At 43.3% G+C, this 18,466-nt stretch overlaps 1 protein-coding gene across 1 annotated transcript in view; it reads right to left on the reverse strand.

Annotated features, from left to right (window-relative positions):
* PAPPA (pappalysin 1) overlaps nucleotides 1-18,466 on the reverse strand; it is a gene marked incomplete at both ends in the record, with an annotated part of 252,378 nt that overhangs the window by 18,313 nt on the left and 215,599 nt on the right. Inside the window, 2 exons of the mRNA XM_079706315.1 lie at nucleotides 8,109-8,207; nucleotides 13,175-13,246. Of these exons, the coding sequence (XP_079562441.1) occupies nucleotides 8,109-8,207; nucleotides 13,175-13,246 (171 nt within the window). The remainder of the gene's footprint in view (nucleotides 1-8,108; nucleotides 8,208-13,174; nucleotides 13,247-18,466) is intronic.

Below are 18,466 nucleotides of genomic sequence, written 5' to 3' on the forward strand. Positions count from 1 at the left end.
CCTTCAAGATGATGGAGAAGTAAGACGTGAAGATCACCTTCCTCCCCACAAATACATCAGAAATACATCTACATGTGGAACAACTCCTACAGAACACCTACTGAATGCTGGCAGAAGACCTCAGACTTCCCAAAAGGCAAGAAACTCCCCACGTACCTGGGTAGGGCAAAAGAAAAAAGAAAAAAACAGAGACAAAAGGATAGGGATGGGACCTACACCAGTGGGAGGGAGCTGTGAAGGAGGAAAAGTTTCCACATACTAGGAAGGCCCTTCACTGGTGGAGACGGCAGTGGGTGGGGACAGGGTGGGGGGGGGGAAGCTTCCGAGCCAAGGAGGAGAGCACAGCAACAGGGGTGCAAAGGGCAAAGAGAGATTCCGGCACAGAGGATCAGTACTGACCAGCACTCACCAGCCTGAGGGGCTTGTCTGCTCACCTGCCAGGGCGCATGGAGGCTGGGAGCTGAGGCTCGGGCTTCAGAGGTCAGATCCCAGGGAGAGGACTGGGGTTGGCAGCGTGAACACAGCCTGAAGGGGCTAGTGTGCCACAGCTAGCCGGAGGGAGTCCGGGAAAAAATCTGGACCTGCCTAAGAGGCAAGAGACCATTGTTTCAGGGTGCACGAGGAGAGGGTATTCAGAGCACCACCTAAACGAGCTCCAGAGATGGGCACGAGCTGCGGCTATCAGCACGGACACCAGACACAGTCATGACACGCTAAGGCTGCTGCTGCCGCCACCAAGAAGCCTGTGTGCAAGCACAGATCCCTATCCACACCTCCCATCCCAGGAGCCTGTGCAGCCCGCCACTGCCAGGGTCCCGTGATCCAGGGACAACTTCCCTGGGAGAACACAAGGTGCACCTCAGACTGGTGCAACATCATGCCAGCTTCTGCAGCTGCAGGCTCACCCCGCATTCTGTACCCCTACCTCACCCAGCCTGAGTTAGCCAGAGACCCCTCATCAGCTGCTCCTTTAACCCCGTCCTGTCTGGGTGGGAACAGACGCCCTCAGGCGACCTACACGCAGAGGCAGGGCCAAAACCAAAGCTGAACCCAGGAGCTGTGCGAACAAAGAAGAGAAAGAGAAATTTCTCCCAGCAGCCTCAGGAGCAGTGGATTAAATCTCCACAATCAACTTGGCGCACTCTGCGTCTCTGGAATATCTGAATAGACAACGAATCATCCCAAAACTGAGGCAGTGGACTTTAGGAGCTACTGTAGACTTGGGGTTTGCTTTCTGCATCTAATTTTTTTCTGGTTTTACATTTATCTTAGTTTAGTATTTAGAGTTTATTATCATTGGTAGATTTGTTTACTGATTTCGTTGCTCTCTTCCTGCTTTTATATATATATATATATATATATATTTCTTTTTTCTTTTTCCTTTTTCTCTTTTTGTGAGTGTGTATGTGTATGCTTCTTTGTGCAATTTTGTCTGTATAGCTTTGCTTCTACCATTTGTCCTAGGATTCTGTCTGTCCGTTGTTTTGGGGTTTTTTTTTGTATAGTTTTTAGCGCTTGTTATCATTTTTGGATTTGTTTTTTGGTTTGGTTCCTCTTTTTTTATTACTTTTTAATTTTTTTTACAATTAAAAATTTTTTTATGTTAATAACTTTATTTTATTTTATTTATTTATTTTTTCTCCCTTTTCTTCTGAGCTGTGTGACTGACAGGGTCTTGGTGCTCAGGCCTGTGTCTCTGAGGTGGGAGAGCAAAGTTCAGGATATTGGTCCACCAGAGACCTCCTGGCTCCACATAATATCAAATGGCAAAAGCTCTCCCAGAGATCTCCATCTCAACGCTAAGACCCAGCTCCACTCAACGACCAGCAAGCTACAGTGCTGGACACCCTATGCCAAACAACTAGTAAGATAGGAACACAACCCCACCCATTAGCAGAGAGGCTGCCTAAAATCATAATAAGATCACAGACACCCCCAAACACACCACCAGATGCAGTCCTGCCCACCACAAAGACAAGATCCAGCTTCATCCACCAGAACACAGGCACCAGTCCCCTCCACCAGGAAGCCTACAAAACCCACTGAACCAACCATACTCACTGGGGGCAGACACCATAAACAATGGGAACTACAAACCTGCAGCCTGTGAAAAGGAGACCTCAAACACAGTAAGATAAGCAAAATGAGAAGACAGGGAAATACACAGCAGATGAAGGAGCTAGGTAAAAACCCACCAGACCAAACAAATGAAGAGGAAACAGGCAGTCTACCTGAAAAAGAATTCAGAGGAATGATAGTAAAGATGATCCAAAATCTTGGAAAAAGAATGGAGAAAATACAAGAAACGTTTAACAAGGACCTAGAAGAACTAAAGAGCAAACAAACAATGATGACCAACACAATAAATGAAGTTAAAAATTCTCTAGAAGGAATCAATAGCAGAATAACTGAGGCAGAAGAACGGATAAGTGACCTGGAAGATAAAATAGTGGAAATAACTAACACAGAGCAGAATAAAGAAAAAAGAATGAAAAGAATTGAGGACAGTCACAGAGACCTCTGGGACAACATTACACGCACCAACATTCGAATTACAGGGGTCTCAGAAGAAGAAGAGAAAAAGAAAGGGACTGAGAAAATATTAGAAGAGATTATAGCTGAAAACTTCCCTAATATGGGAAAGGAAATAGTCAATCAAGGGCAGGAAGCACAGAGAGCCCCATATAGGATAAATCCAAGAAGAAACACGCCAAGACACATATTAATCAAACTATCAAAAACTAAATACAAAGAAAAAATATTAAAAGCAGCAAAGGAAAAACAACAAATAACATACTAGGGAATCCCCATAAGGTTAACAGCTGATCTTTCAGCAGAAACTCTGCAAGCCAGAAGGGAGTAGCAGGACATATTTAAAGTGATGATAGGGAAAAACCTACAACCAAGATTACTCTACCCATCAAGGATCTCATTCAGATTTGATGGAGAAATTAAAACCTTTACAGACAAGCAAAAGTTAAGAGAATTCAGCACCACCAAACCAGCTTTACAACAAATGCTAAAAGAACTTCTCCAGGCAGGAAACACAAGAGAAGGAAAAGACCTACAATAACAAACCCAAAACAATTAAGAAAATAGTAATAGGAACATACATATCGATAACTACCTTAAATGTAAATGGATTAAATGCTCCAACCAAAAGACACCGGTTCGCTGAATGGATACAAAAACAAGACCTGTATATATGGTATCTACAGGAGACCCACTTCAGACCTAGGGACACATACAGACTGAAAGTGAGGGGATGGAAAACAAAAGAAAGCTGGAGTAGCAATTCTCAGATAAGATAGACTTTAAAATAGAGACTATTACAAGAGACAAAGAAGGACACTACATAATGATCAAGAGACCAATCCAAGAAGAAGATATAACAATTGTAAATATTAATGGCCCCAACACAGGAGCACCTCAATACATAAGGCAAATGCTAACAGCCATAAAAGGAGAAATCGACAGTAACACAATCATAGTAGGGGACTTTAACACCCCAATTTCACCAATGGACAGATGATCCAAAATGAAAATAAATAAGGAAACACAAGCTTTATATGATACATTAAACAAGATGGACTTAATTGATATTTATAGGACATTCCATCCAAAAACAACAGAATACACTTTCTTCTCAAGTGCTCATGGAACATTCTCCAGGATAGATCACATCTTGGGTCACAAATCAAGCCTTGGTAAATTTAAGAAAATTGAAATTGTATCAAGTAACTTTTCTGACCACAACGCTATGAGACTAGATATCAATTAAAGGAAAACACCTGTAAAAAATACAAACACATGGAGGCTAAACAATACACTACTAAATAACCAAGAGATCACTGAAAAAATCAAAGAGGAAATCAGAAAATACCCAAAAACAAATGACAATGAAAACACGATGCCCCAAAACCCATGGAATGCAGCAAAAGCAGTTCTAACAGGGAAGTGTATAGCAGTACAATCTTACCTCAAGAAACAAGAAAACATCTCAAACAAACTAACCTTACACCTAAAGCAATTAGAGAAAGAACAACAACAACAACAACAACAAACCCAATGTTAGCAGAAGGAAAGAAATCATAAAGATCAGATCAGAAATAAATGAAAAAGAAATGAAGGAAACAATAGCAAAGATCAATGAAACTAAAAGCTGGTTCTTTGAGAAGATAAACAAAATTGATAAACCATTAGTCAGACTCATCAAGAAAAAAAGGGAGAAGACTCAAATCTACAGAATAAGAAATGAAAAAGGAGATGTAACAACTGACAATGCAGAAATACAAAGGATCATGAGAGATTACTACAAGCAACTATATGCCAATAAAATGGACACCAGGAAGAAATGGACAAATACTTAGAAAAGCACAACATCCTGAGACTGAACCAGGAAGAAATAGAAAATATAAACAGACCAATCCCAAACACTGAAATTGAGACTGTGATTAAAAATCTTCCAACAAACAAAAGCCCAGGACCAGATGGCTTCACAGGCGAATTCTATCAAGCATTTAGAGAAGAGCTAACACCTATCCTCAAACTCTTCCAAAATATAGCAGAGGGAGGAACACTCCCAAACTCATTCTACGAGGCCGCCATCACCCTGACACCAAAACCAGACAAAGATGTCACAAAGAAAGAAAACTACAGGCCAATATCACTGATGAACATAGATGCAAAAATCCTCAACAAACTACTAGCACACAGAATCCAACAGCACATTAAACGGGTCATACACCATGATCAAGTGGGGTTTATCCCAGGAATGCAAGGATTCCTCAATATATGCAAATCAATGTGATAAACCATATTAACAAACTGAAGGAGAAAAACCATATGATTATCTCAATAGATGCAGAAAAAGCTTTCGACAAAATTCAACACCCATTTATGATAAAAACCTTCCAGAAAGTAGGCATAGAGGGAACTTGCCTCAACATAATAAAGGCCATATATGACAAACCCACAGCCAACATCGTCCTCAGTGGTGAAAAACTGAAACCATTTCCACTAAGATCAGGAAGAAGACAAGGCTGTCCACTCTCACTACTATTATTCAACACAGTTCCAAAGTTTTGGAACTTTCAGCCAGAGCAATCAGAGAAGAAAAAGAAATAAAAGGAATCCAAATCAGAAAAGAAGAAGTAAAGCTATAAGTGTTTGCAGATGACATGATACTATACATGGATAATCCTAAAGATGCTACCAGAAAACTACTAGAGCTAATCAATGAATTTGGTAAAGTAGCAGGATACAAAGTTAATGCACAGAAATCTCTTGCATTCCTATACACTAATGATGAAAAATCTGAAAGAGAAATTAAGGAAACACTTGCATTTACCATTGCAACAAAAAGAATAAAATGCCTAGGAATAAACCTACCTAAGGAGACAAAAGACCTGTATGCAGAAAACAATAAGACACTGATGAAAGAAATTAAACATGATACAAACAGATGGAGAGATATACCATGTTCTTGGATTGGAAGAATCAACATTGTGAAAATGACTATACTACCCAAAGCAATCTACGGATTCAATGCAATCCTTATCAAACTACCAATGGCATTTTTCACAGAAGTAGAACAAAAAATTTCACAATTTGTGTGGAAACATAAAAGACCCCGAATACCCAAAGCAATCTTGAGCAAGAAAAACAGAGCTGGAGGAATCAGGCTCCCGGACTTCAGACTATACTACAAAGCCACAGTAATCAAGACAGTATAGTACTGGCACAAAAACAGAAATATAGATCAATGGAACAGTATAGAAAGCCCAGAGAATTACCCATGCACATATAGTCACCTTATTTTTGATAAAGGAGGTAAGAGTATACAATGGAGAAAAGACAGCCTCTTCAATAAGTGGTGCTGGGAAAACTGGACAGCTACATGTAAAAGAATGAAATTAGAACACGCCCTAACACCATATACAAAAATAAACTCAAAGTGGATTAAAGACCTAAATGTAAGGCCAGACACTATAAAACCCTTAGAGGAAAACACAGGCAGAACACTCTATGACATAAATCACAGCAAGATCCTTTTTGACCCACCTCCTAGGGAAATGGAAATAAAAACAAAAATAAATAAATGGGACCAATGAAACTTAAAAGCTTTTGCACAGCAAAGGAAACCATAAACAAGACGAAAAGACAACCCTCAGAATGGGAGAAAATAGTTGCAAATGAAGCAACTGACAAAGGAACAATCTCCAAAATTTACAAGCAGCTCATGCAGCTCAACATCAAAAAAACAAACAACCCAATCCAAAAATGGGCAGAAGACCTAAACAGACACTTCTCAAAGAAGATATACAGATTGCCAACAAACACGTGAAAGAATGCTCAACATCACTAATCATTAGAGAAATGCACATCAAAAGTACAATGAGGTATCACCTCACACCAGTCAGAATGGCCATCATCAAAAAATCTACAAACAATAAATGCTGGAGAGGGTGTGATTACATTCCCACTGTTGGTGGGAATGTAAATTGATACAGCCACTATGGAGAACAGTATGGAGGTTCCTTAAAAAACTAAAAATAGAACTACCATACGACCCAGCGATCCCACTACTGGGCATATTCCCTGAGAAGACCATGGTTCAAAAAGAGTCATGTACCACAGTGTCCATTGCAGCTCTATTTACAGTAGCCAGGACATGGAAGCAACCTAAGTGTCCATCAACAGATGAATCGATAAAGAAGATGTGGCACATATATACAGTGGAATATTACTCAGTTATAAAAAGAAATGAAATTGAGCCATTTGTGGTGAGGTGGGTGGACCTAGAGTCTGTCATACAGAGTGAAGTAAGTCAGAAAGAGGAAAACAAATACCGTATGCTAGCACATATATATGGAATCTAAAAAAAAAAAAAAGGTCCTGAAGAACCTAGGGGCAGGACAGGAATAAAGACACAGACTTAGTAGAGAATGGACTTGAGGACATGGGGAGGGGGAAGGGTAAGCTGAGACGAAATGAGAGAGTGGCATGGACATATATACACTACCAAATGTAAAATAGATAGCTAGTGGGAAGCAGCTGCAGGGCACAGGGAGATCAGTTCAGTGCTTTGTGACCACCTAGAGGGGTGGGACAGGGAGGGTGGGAGGGAGACACAAGAGCGAGGGGATATGGGGATATATGTATACATATAGCTGATTCACTGTGTTATACAGTAGCAACTAACAGGACATTGTAAAGAAATTATACTCCAATAAAGATGTGAAAAGAAAAGAAAAGAAAGAAGAAGAAGTAGCCCCCTGTGCGCTCGTTCGTCACAGGAAATACTTTTCAACTCACATTGGCCAGGTTGGCCACCTCTCTCCCAACTCTTGGCTCGGGCCCCAAACTCTGGTCCCAGCTCTCATCAGGAGGAAAGTGGAGGTGGCCACTCTTCTGTGGGTGGGTGAGATGCATCTCAGCTGGATGTTCCAGTTTCACTATAAATACTCGAATCACTCCTGTAACATCCTAATACACTAAGGAAGACAATGGCAACCAAGACCACACCCCCTAATTCTCCAGGTGTAAACAACAAAAGAGATTATAAAATGCGTACAGGCCATAACTGACCTCGCTGGGAATGTCCCATCTTCCATCTTCCCCTAGACTTTAGCCATACCCCCTGAACGTGTGTGTTCTCTCTCGGATTTTACATGCCAGTCTCCTGCCCCAGACACTTTTCCTGGCCACCTCTCTGCCCCTTCTCCTCATCCCTCAAGTTTCAGCGTTGATGCAAATCCCTCTGCAGAGCTTTCTCCAACCCTTTGCCTGGGCCCTCAGAGAACTCAGTCTTTTCCTTTAAAAAGTATTGCACTTTAGTTTGTCTGCTTCCATAGCTGACTCTAAGCTTTGAGGACAAGGGACTACATCTACAAAGATCATTCATGAACCTCCACATCTAGTTCAGGGATTAGCACATGATCCTAGCTCAACTACTGACTAAAAGAATGAAAAATACAATGGAACGTAATACAATAAAGCTTGTAGGTGAGTGTTGACACAACCAGGGCAATGGGTTGTCTAGCACGTAGGGGTGATCCTGGCCCAGTAAGCTGGAGAGGCCTGCATAGGGGGGCACGCTGGCCTACCTTTTTGGTCTTCACTGTAGAAGCGCAGCAATCCCCACCGTCATAGTTGCAGAAAGCTCGGTTGTTGATGGCATCACAGTAATTGTCTCCCATGAAGGGCTGTACATGAGGAGAGAGGCAGGAAGGAAAGGAGGCCTGGTTAGCATCCTGGAGTAAACGGGGGCTGGCCTCTGTAGATATTTAGCTGTATCTCATCTTCTCACAAACCTCCACAGTCAGCCTACCTGGCTTCAAATCCCTATACCCTTCTGGACAAATTACCAGTCCTAACATTTTTTTTTAAATTTATTTTTTGCTGTGTTGGGTCTTCGTTGCTGCATGCGGGCTTCTCATTGCAGTGGCTTCTCTTGTTGCAGAGCACAGGCTCTAGGAGCACGGGCTTTGGTAGTTGTGGCTCACGGGCTCTAGAGCGCAGGCTCAGTAGTTGTGGCGCACGGGCTTAGTTGCTCTGCGGCATGTGGGATCTTCCCGGACCAGGGCTCGAACCTGTGTCCCCTGCATTGGCAGGCGGACTCTTAACCACTGTGCCACCAGGGAAGCCCACTCCTACCATTTTTAAAGACTCTTACCTAGCCAAGTTTTTCCCAACTAAACTATGGTTATGCTAGGAGACATACTCTTATATGCTGGGTATGCAAAGGCAGCAGGATAGACCACTGTGTCCTCCTGAAGCAGGGGGCTCATTTCACTTGAAGAAATGGTAAGAAAATTTGAGCCTCCTTTCCCCCACTTTTCCTGGTAGTAGGTAACTACAAACATAATTTACAATAAATATATATGCAAATATATTAGGAAGCTGAATGTAAACTACTCAAGAATTGTAAAGACTGAACGTAAGAATCCATAGGAACTTGGCATGATGGTTGGTGTATGATTATGGGTGCTTTCTTCTCTAACACAGGAGTACAGATATACTCGATGTCACACACTTTCCATGTTTGCTTTCTTCTTCTGTTCTCAAAACACATAAGGTAGGCATTGCTCTTCCCACTTCACACATGAAGACCCTGAGGCTCAGAGCAAGAAAGGGACTTGGCCAAGAGCAACTGGCAGAAGCAGAGTAGTGATTTCAATCTAAGTTGGTTTCTCATTTTTCTTTACCCTTCTAGGCTATACCTAGCATATGCTGATTTCTTTCTTTTCTTCCCTGTGTTCCTCCAACTCTGTGATGCTTGAAAGATGAGGAAAAGATGATGGAGTTAAATTATTACCGATCTGAACCCAGAGTCATCTTAGGGAAAGTCAGGGGTCTCTGCAACCCCCCAGCACTTGCATTTCCCACCTGAACACTTAGCATGCTGTCTTCTACAGTTTATGAACCTGTAGTTGGTGCAAGACTGTGAGCTCCTCAAAGACAAGGCCAATATCCGGTTCGTCTCTGTCTCCCAACCGCCTGGGAGTTTAATGCTGGGCACAACTTGGCTCTTAAAGATGTTTTAGGGACAGATCATAATCGCACTGGTGTAGTGGAAAGGCAGTTGGCAGGGCTTTAGAAAACCTGGGTTCTAGTCTTCCAAACCTCAGCCACTGGTTGGTTACTTGGTAATTTTGACTAAGTGACTTATCTTCTCTGGGTCTCAGGACTCACAGTGGTGAAATAAAGAGGCAGAATTAGACCACTGATTTCTCAAAGCAATGAACATACCCCTCCCCTCATCAAAGGTAATGTTGTGTGACCCTTTAATATAAAAAGCAGATGAAAGTGAAGCCCCTTTGATTAAAGTTCGGGTTGGGGGTCTCTAATGCTCAGTGACTCGTCAACTTTTTGTGGGCTCCCATGAAAAACCCTTTTGTGGGTTTTTATGGGGAGAGCCAAGTTCACGAGGAGTCCGTCCTATGTGGCATCCCTGTCTCTTGCATCTATGCTCCAGATTCACAGAGTCTTTGTGCCCCCAGCTCATGATGCTTGATGCCATTCCATCACTGCCCTATTAGGGTCTAAAAAAGATTTTAGGAAGGCAGGGCCAAGAACAGAGAGAGAGCTGTTCTCAACTGTAGGTACACATGCACATGGCCGTGAGCACAGGTGTGACTCTGCCGTCTGACTGCCATAATGAATACGTTACCACATTCGTATTAAAGCAGAGAGGCACAAACAACTAAAGGATAAAACCCTTTGCTCTTTCTGGGCCTTAGAAGATTTGTCTGTGGGCTCTGTTCCCTATGTTCTTTCTCACATTATATATAAAGACTAATAAAGGAAACCAAATGTGCTTTTTTTTTAAATAAAAGGAACTGGCTTGGTAAAGGAGTAGCTGGAGAAGAAGAGAAAGAAGAAAAATAAAATAAAAAAGATTCTTTTTCTATTTGGTCACTGAAAAATATCTCCAGTCTCATTACTAGCTACTTTCTTCTCTGTACCCTTTCCTGCTGCCACATCCATGCATCCATCCTCCCTTCTATCCATCCACCTCTCTTTAACCCTATCTGTTGAATGCCTACTATGTGTTACACATTGTGCTAAAAAAAAAAAAAAAAAGGATGTAATAGTGAGTCAATATAGACAGAGCTCCTGCTACTTTAAGACCTTACATTCTAGTAAGGAGGCAAACTTTATTCAAATGATCACTTATCCTATTGGCCAATTTCAACTCTGATAAGAGTTATAGAGGAAAGGTATGTGATGCTGTTACAGTTAAGAGTAGGAGGATGTGACCTAATCAGAGGGCTCCATGCAGAAGTCCCTGAGGAGATGACGTTTCAGCTGACATTATGAGTAGGAGTTAATTAGGTGGGGGGTGGAGAAGGGAGACTTTCTAGAGGGAGAGAATAACACGTGAAAAGCTCTACAGCCTAGAGATTGCTCCCGTCTCTGGTATTTCTTATGTTGCTACTTCTACTAATAGTGTGTTTTGGAAAACAATTCATCCTTCAAGATCGAGTTCAAACATCACCTCTCCAAAATGTCTTCCCTACAACCCCTGAGATGCCACGTACTTCTGCAGCTTCTTATACCTGCTTTGGTTATACCTCTTGGTATATCAGTTTAGGATTCTTCTTTAACCGTTATCTCTTTTACTATACTGTAAGTTCCTTATGGACAGGGAATGTACGTCATCCATTTTTATATCTTAGACTTCTTAGCAAAATGCTGGCAATGTGAGCAAAACTTTATTAAATATAGCTTCCTTAAATGTTTATCTAGTAAAATGATGGGTAGATGGATGGATGGTTGGATGGATGGATGAAGGGCAAGAAGATATCCAGATGAGTCAGGGAGAACACAGTACTGTTTTCTCTTGACTAAAACCATTGTACTCTCAGTACCTAGGGTAGTGCTGGGCACATAATAGGCACCCAGCGGAGCTTTGACGAACAAGTAAGTAAATGACTACTTTGAACACAGCTTGGGGCAGAGAGCAGAGGCCTAAAGGGCCCCAAGACCCTTTATCAATCTTGGCTCCTGCAGACATTCCAGGTTGATGGCTCCTCCCTGGACCCAGCAGTTGTATCTCTTCTAAGCATACTTTTCAGCCCCAGATAAGAGAGAAACTATTAGCTCTAAGTTAAGCAGGAAAGGAGACGAGGGGGCACCTGCAAGGGCAAAGGCGATAAGCATCACTGGCAGAGCTCAGAGCCTGACAGGTGTGGGTCTCTTAGGCCTTAGTGCTGAGTCAAAGAAGGGATTGAATTCTGCTGTCACACTGGTTGCCCAGACCGCCGACTCAGCAGAACGAGTGCCCAGGTAATCCAAGCTTCCTTTTTCTGAAATCCTGGACTGATCCAGAGAGATGTAAGGAAGCAACTGCCTCGGGTCCTTGGCTTTGGTTTTGTCACTCCTGCTGAATCTTGAGAGAATGGGAGCTTTTAAAGACTGCAGTGTCCTGTGCCCTGAGAAGATGCCCCTGGGGATTCCCTAACCAATACACAGAAAGAAATGTGACCCAGGGACTGTCCTGTGACATTTACAGGTCAGGGGATGGTTCATGGGCAGAAGGTGGCCTAGTGGAGGAGAGAGATCACGGGCCTGGAAGTCAGGAGACTTGGGTTCATGCTCTGGCTCTGTGTCTAGTATGCTGTGCAACCTTGGGCCAGTGCATCCCCCCTCTGGCCCTCTTTTTCCAGTCTACACAACGAATGAGGATGGTAGATCGCCTTAAGAGCCGTGCCAGTTGGCATTCTGTCAAATGTTAGACCCGGCTGCTGGCTGGGTGTCAGTTTCCCCATCATCTAGAAGAACAGTCTGGTTGTGACAGTTTAAGAATTTCATCAAATACAAAGTTTTCTAGAGCACAATCTAGTCCTTTTCACCTGGATTTTCCTGAGGGGGGCCTGGGGGCACCACAGAGATTTGGACATCCACCTGGATGTGATTTGGGACCTCCTTTTCATGCCAGCTAAAAAGATTCACAGTGGGCACAGGGGTGCACAGAATGTCTCTGAGTTCCATGGACAGCAGCATGCCCTTGAGAACACAGGTGACATGCCAAGTGCCCTGGCCCTCCCCCTCCCCAAGCCTATCACTGATACCCAGGGACAGAGCTCCAAAATGCCAAGTTCCAAGGAATGGCTCCACTGCCAAGTGAGAGAACTGAAGGGTCAGAGGGGATCTTCCACCTTCAGCTCAGTGGCTGAGTCTAAGGTGTCCAAATGACCTCTGGAGTTGAAGAACGCGTGAATGACAAAGACGTGTGGCAGAAGGAAATGATGTGCAACTAATGGTTGCAGGAAGAGTAGAAATGAAAAAACAGAAACTGCCTCATGTGGTTCTGTAAGAGTTAAATAAGGCAATGTTGGTAAAACACCGGGCATACTGTAGCTGCTAAATGAATACGGCCTCGGCCCTCCCATCCTCCCTTACAGATGCAATATGATGCTGAACACAGGCTTCGGAGCCAGAAACACCTGGCTTGGAATCCCGACTCTGTTAGCCATTAAATGTATGTTTGAGTGTGTTTGTTGATATCTCTGTGCATCAGTTCCATGACCTATAAAGTGGGATTGCTGATTCCTGTCCAAGAAGTCTGTTAAAGGGATATTTATAGCACTTAGTAGGTACAGTAAATGGAAGTCATGATTAACATAACAATAACAGTAATGGTTGTAGCACCATTTGAGGGACTCACCTCGCAGCCTTTGACACAGTGAATCAGAGTAGGGTGAGGATACCACTTCAGACCAGCTGTGCAGACAACTCTCTGCAGAGAGAGGAAGAAAGAGGTCAGATGGGTTTGGGGCTGGCAACACATTCAACCATCCACCCCTCTTCTTGGATCTTCCAAGTCCTGGCCTCACCCTGGCATTTCCACGGAGAATTTGCCCAGGTACCTGCAATAACAGGATCCATAAGACTAAAATAATGTTTGTGTTCACGGTAGGTGTCACGATTCTGTATTTCCCTGGCAGGAAGAAGGTCTGAGGAGAAGAATTGGGGGACCGAGACATGATCAGAAAGGCACTTCAGAAAATTCCTGGCTGACGTCTGCCCCATGGACAGAGTCGGGGATAAGGTGGGAGGAAGGAGGAAGGGTAGAGTGCGTGTGTGTGCACACGTGAGTGCGTGCACGTGCATGTGTGTGTGCACGCGTGTGTGTGTGGCTACAGCAGGAAGATGGAAGAATGGTGTGGGACAGGGCTTCCCAAAGTAGGCGCTGAGGACCACTCTAATCACGATCACATGGGAGCACACAGAAAAGGCAGATCCTTCAGCGCCGCCTTGGGTCTAAAGAGCCCGAATCTCTGAGGCCAGGGCCTGGGACTCTGCATTGTAAAAACAAGCCTCCCAGATGATGCTGATACACATTACAGTTTGAGAGCAGTGGCCTGGAGGATGCATGAACTAACCTTTGGTTCGGAACCCTGGAGATGCAGAGAACCCTTTCTGCATCCACCTGCCACCAGGCCATGCGGGCTAGGCTCACGGTTCCTGAGGCTGCCCCCACTCGTATCTCTGTGACTTTGTTCCCGCCGTTCTCCTTCACTGAAAGCCCTTCCTCATCTTGTCCCCTGGAGAATCTTTACTTATCTTTTACATTTCTGTTCAAGACTACCTTCCTCAATACTCTGTCATTGTCTATATGGGAAAAGAATCTCAAGAAGAGTGGATACATGTGTATGTACAACTGATTCACTTTGCTGTACACCTGAAATGATCACAACATTGTAAATCAACTATACCCCAATAAAAATTTAAAAAGAAATACATAATATATAAACTTAGAATTATAAAAGAAAAGACTACCTTCCTTTGTGGTGATTTCCCCAGCCCTCTCAGGCAGAGCTTAAGGTATACATATATGTATTTACTTACAGCCTCCCGTAATAAAATGATAATTATTATTATTATACTAAAATGTATTGAGTGCATTCATGGTGCTAATTACTTTATTCATTATCTTATTTATTGCTCACCACCATGCAGTGGGGTGGGCATTAATCTTGTATCATAAGGAGAATAAATTCCCCAAGCTCCATAGCTGTTAAGCAAAGGAACCAAGATTTGAAACCAAGCAATTGTTTTGGGAAGGATGTAAGGCAGCTCATAACATAAAATCCAACACAATAATTTCTTTTTAAGTGGGTGAAAAAAGAAAGATAAACAAAACTAGGAAGATAAAATAGCATCAGGACTAGGGCTAACATAACAATCTTAGAAGCTCCCTTTTCTATTCTGCCCTAGATGCCTTACTTTTCATGCCATATTACAATGATTTCTTAAAAAAAATAATAAAAGCAAATTCAAATAACCTGGAGGCAAATGCTTAGATTTGCGATGACAGGTAACTGTGCCAGGGAGCAGCCATGGAAGTCTCTATGATCAGGGCTCTCTATGCTGGCTAAATGCCAGTTGATTAATTTTAATTAAGAAATGAACATTCACATGGGCTAGAATGTGGAAAATCCATGTGACCAGCCCATTTCCTCCCCAAGGGCAGACCTATATGGGAGCAAAACTGTAATTAGGTTTCTTGGTGAACTTGGAATCCCGTGACTCCAAGATCTGGCTGGGTTGGGTACCTTTCTTCTCTGCCCCACAGCATCTCTGGTTCACCCTTGGGTTTTCCATGCCTAGAATGGTGCCTGGGACAAGGAAGATGACCAGCAAATATTTATGTTATAAATGAATGGATCCATTTCAAGACAGAGATGACTTTACCAAGGGACAATTATTTTCTTTACCTGCCCTCCTCTCTTCTAGAGCATCAGAAGAGCATTTATGATGCCTAGCAAAGCATCTAGTTTAGAGGACCAGTTTAGTGTGGATTGAATTAATTAAAGATCTTGGACAAACAACTTAATTTGAAGATCTGCCAACCAGTCTCACAATGTGAAATTTACTCTTTAGCCCCTACTGCCTCTGTTGACACTGTCTACCTTCTCCTAAAACACAAGAAGGTGATGTATGGGAAAGACTGAGCAATGAGGCATGACAGACATGGTTGCAATTCTGACTTGAAATTTCCACTCTGAGGTTAGGTTTTCCCATCTGTGAAATGGGTACTGAAAATGTCACAGGCCTGCTGTGATGAAGCACTGAGATAAATGATGTAGAAATGGTCCACCCAGGACTAACTCCTACAGGTAAGAGGGCAGGCCCTGGTTTTAGACATCTGTCTCCCCCCAGATTCAGGACGGAGCACAGCAAACAAATACATATTGACCAAGTGAAGGAATGTGAGAACTCTAGTGTCGCTTCCTTCCAGCTCAGCTACTGTCTTGCCCCTCTGCTTCCCAGCCATGGGGCCCAGAAGCAGAGGGCATCACCTGCTTTCATCCTCTGAGAAGCTTTAACCAGACTTCCATCTCTGGGTCTGAGCGTCTGTTCCTGGCCAAAATTCAGGGATGTTGGAGGGGCACTTAGGTAATGGTTCAAGTAGTAGAAAACATCAGAATTAGGATCCACGAGGGACTCGATGCCCATCCGTCCCCCCTGTTTATTTGAGAGCTAATTTAATCCATCCGTAGGAGTGTCTTGGTGTGGTTGCACAAGTTTCTGTCAGTTGAGGTTTACCTGACGTGAGTTCAGAAAAAGGACTTTTATACTATCTGCATGAGCCTATTTATCTTTCCAAGTCTTTTGGATTTTCCACTATTCCTCAGGGCTGCACGCCCCACCTGTCTCACTACAGGGCCCCTCTGTCTGCAAGGAGGACTGGGAAAGGGGACAGGCAGCAGGGGCTGAAGGAAAGACTAGGCTGTTTACACCGTATGTTGGGAGATCCCAGTGGGGCCCCTCAAATGCCAGCCTTATTCCTCTTGATGCTCGTGGGACCTCTAGCCCAGTCAGAGCCCTTTCAGACCAGGTTTTGTAAGACAGCTTTCTTTTCTGCCTTGCTGCATAGGAAGAATAGACCGTCTTTTCTTCCTGGCTGTAATGACCAGCAGCATCAACACCATCTGCACCACCACCACCATCGTCATCAATAACACCAGGACCAGCATCATCACCACCGTGACCACCGCCACCATCGTCATCAATAACACCAGGACCAGCATCATCACCACCACGAGTACCACCACCACTATCCTTATTGTCACGGTACCACTAACAACCCATCATCATTATCCTTCTCATCAACACAAAACCCTCTATTAAGGGTATATTATGCTCCAAGCCTTGTGCTTGGCACTTTTATCTCATTTCATTTTTACCATAACTATGAGATAGGTACTTTTTTTCAGGTGTACAACAAAATGATTCAGTTATTTTTTTTTGTTTTGCGGTACGCGGGCCTCTCACTGTTGTGGCCTCTCCCGCTGCGGAGCACAGGCTCCGGACGCGCAGGCTCAGCGGCCATGGCTCACGGGCCCAGCCGCTCCGCGGCATGTGGGATCTTCCCGGACCGGGGCACGAACCCACGTCCCCTGCATCAGCACACGGACTCTCAACCACTGTGCCACCAGGGAAGCCCTGATTCAGTTATTCTTTTCAGATTATGTTCCATTATAGGTTATTATACTGAATATAACTCCTTGTGCTATACAGTACATCCTTGTTGCTTATCTATTTTACGTATAGTAGTTCGTATCTGTTAATCCCATACTCCTATGTGTCCCTCCCTCCCTCTCCTGTTTAGTAACCATAAGTTTGTTTTCTATGTCTGTGGGTCCGTTTCTGTTTTGAATATAGATTCATCTGTGTTATTGTTCGGTTCCACATATAAGTGATTACCATACAGTATTTACACATGGTGTTTGACTCGGGTTTACACAAGAGGAAACTGAGGCACAGAGAAGTTAAATAACCTGCCCCAAATCATACACATAGGTAACGACAGTCAGGAATTAAACTCACATCTGTCTTATTTCCACGTCTATACTTTGAAAACTATATTCTCCTTCAAATTCCTCCAGCACTCGAACTGGTAAAAGCATAAAAAAAGGTTACTCTTTTGACCGCTGGAAAGACCAAGGTTCAGATAGGTCGAGAGGCTTTGAGACAAATGTAGTAGAGGCAGAGTGTCTAAAAGCTGAAGCCCAGACAAGTCTGGCCCCAGGCAGAGCCAAAGACATGAGAAAGTATCTTCAAAGGACCCCCTCATCCTAAGGCCCAGACCTGACTCCCCTTCTGATGTCTTCTGGGATGAGTCCTCTTTTCCCCTTTATTTTTCCTTGATTTATAGGACCTTCTATGAGTGAATTATGTAATTTATTTTTGCTTTTGTTATCTGTTACGGAGTTTCTGGCTTTCTTCTGGGTAAGCTTTTTAAAAACCTAGGCATTTTCCACTCTGTATCCTTTGTTTGAAGAATACCTACCATTTGGAGGTGCATAATCGATATTCATTGAATGAGTTAATGACCAAATGACCAAATGAGTGAATGTCTGAGTGTGTCCAGGAGTGAACAAGGAATCGCTGGTCTCTGCACACACCCCTCCGTCTACGGGCTTCCCCTCCAGGGCACAGGACAGCTCCTTCAGCACAGTGGACAGGCTGGACTTCGTATGCAATCAGAACCATTCTACCTCGGACCTTTAGACTCTCAGCAGGGTTTTCCATACCGATGCCTTCTCTTCAAGGAATGAATTTCACATCCTTTGTCTGATGTATTGCATACGTTTATTATTTATAATGTGTAAGGCAGTTTCCTTGCAGAACAGAATGCATGAGATTTAGCCCTGGGTTCTAATCCTGATTCAATCACATGAGTTATGTGAATTGGGCAGTGACAACCTCAGAACCTCAGCTTCTTCATCTGTAAAATGGTGACAATACTTATCTCCTTGGAGCGTGAAGACACATGAAGGTCATATATGGAACTGCCTCACAAACAGTGCCTACATGTCACAGAGAGTCAATAAATGGTACTTTCCTCTCCTTTCCTTAATTCCCTCTCTTCCTCCTCCTCCCTCCTTCCCTTTCTTCTTCTCTTGTTTTTTTTCTTTATACATTTATTTATTTATTCATTTATTTAATT

This window comes from Hyperoodon ampullatus, assembly GCF_949752795.1.
Source record: "Hyperoodon ampullatus genome assembly, chromosome: 6".
NCBI classification, from domain to species: Eukaryota; Metazoa; Chordata; class Mammalia; order Artiodactyla; family Ziphiidae; genus Hyperoodon; species Hyperoodon ampullatus.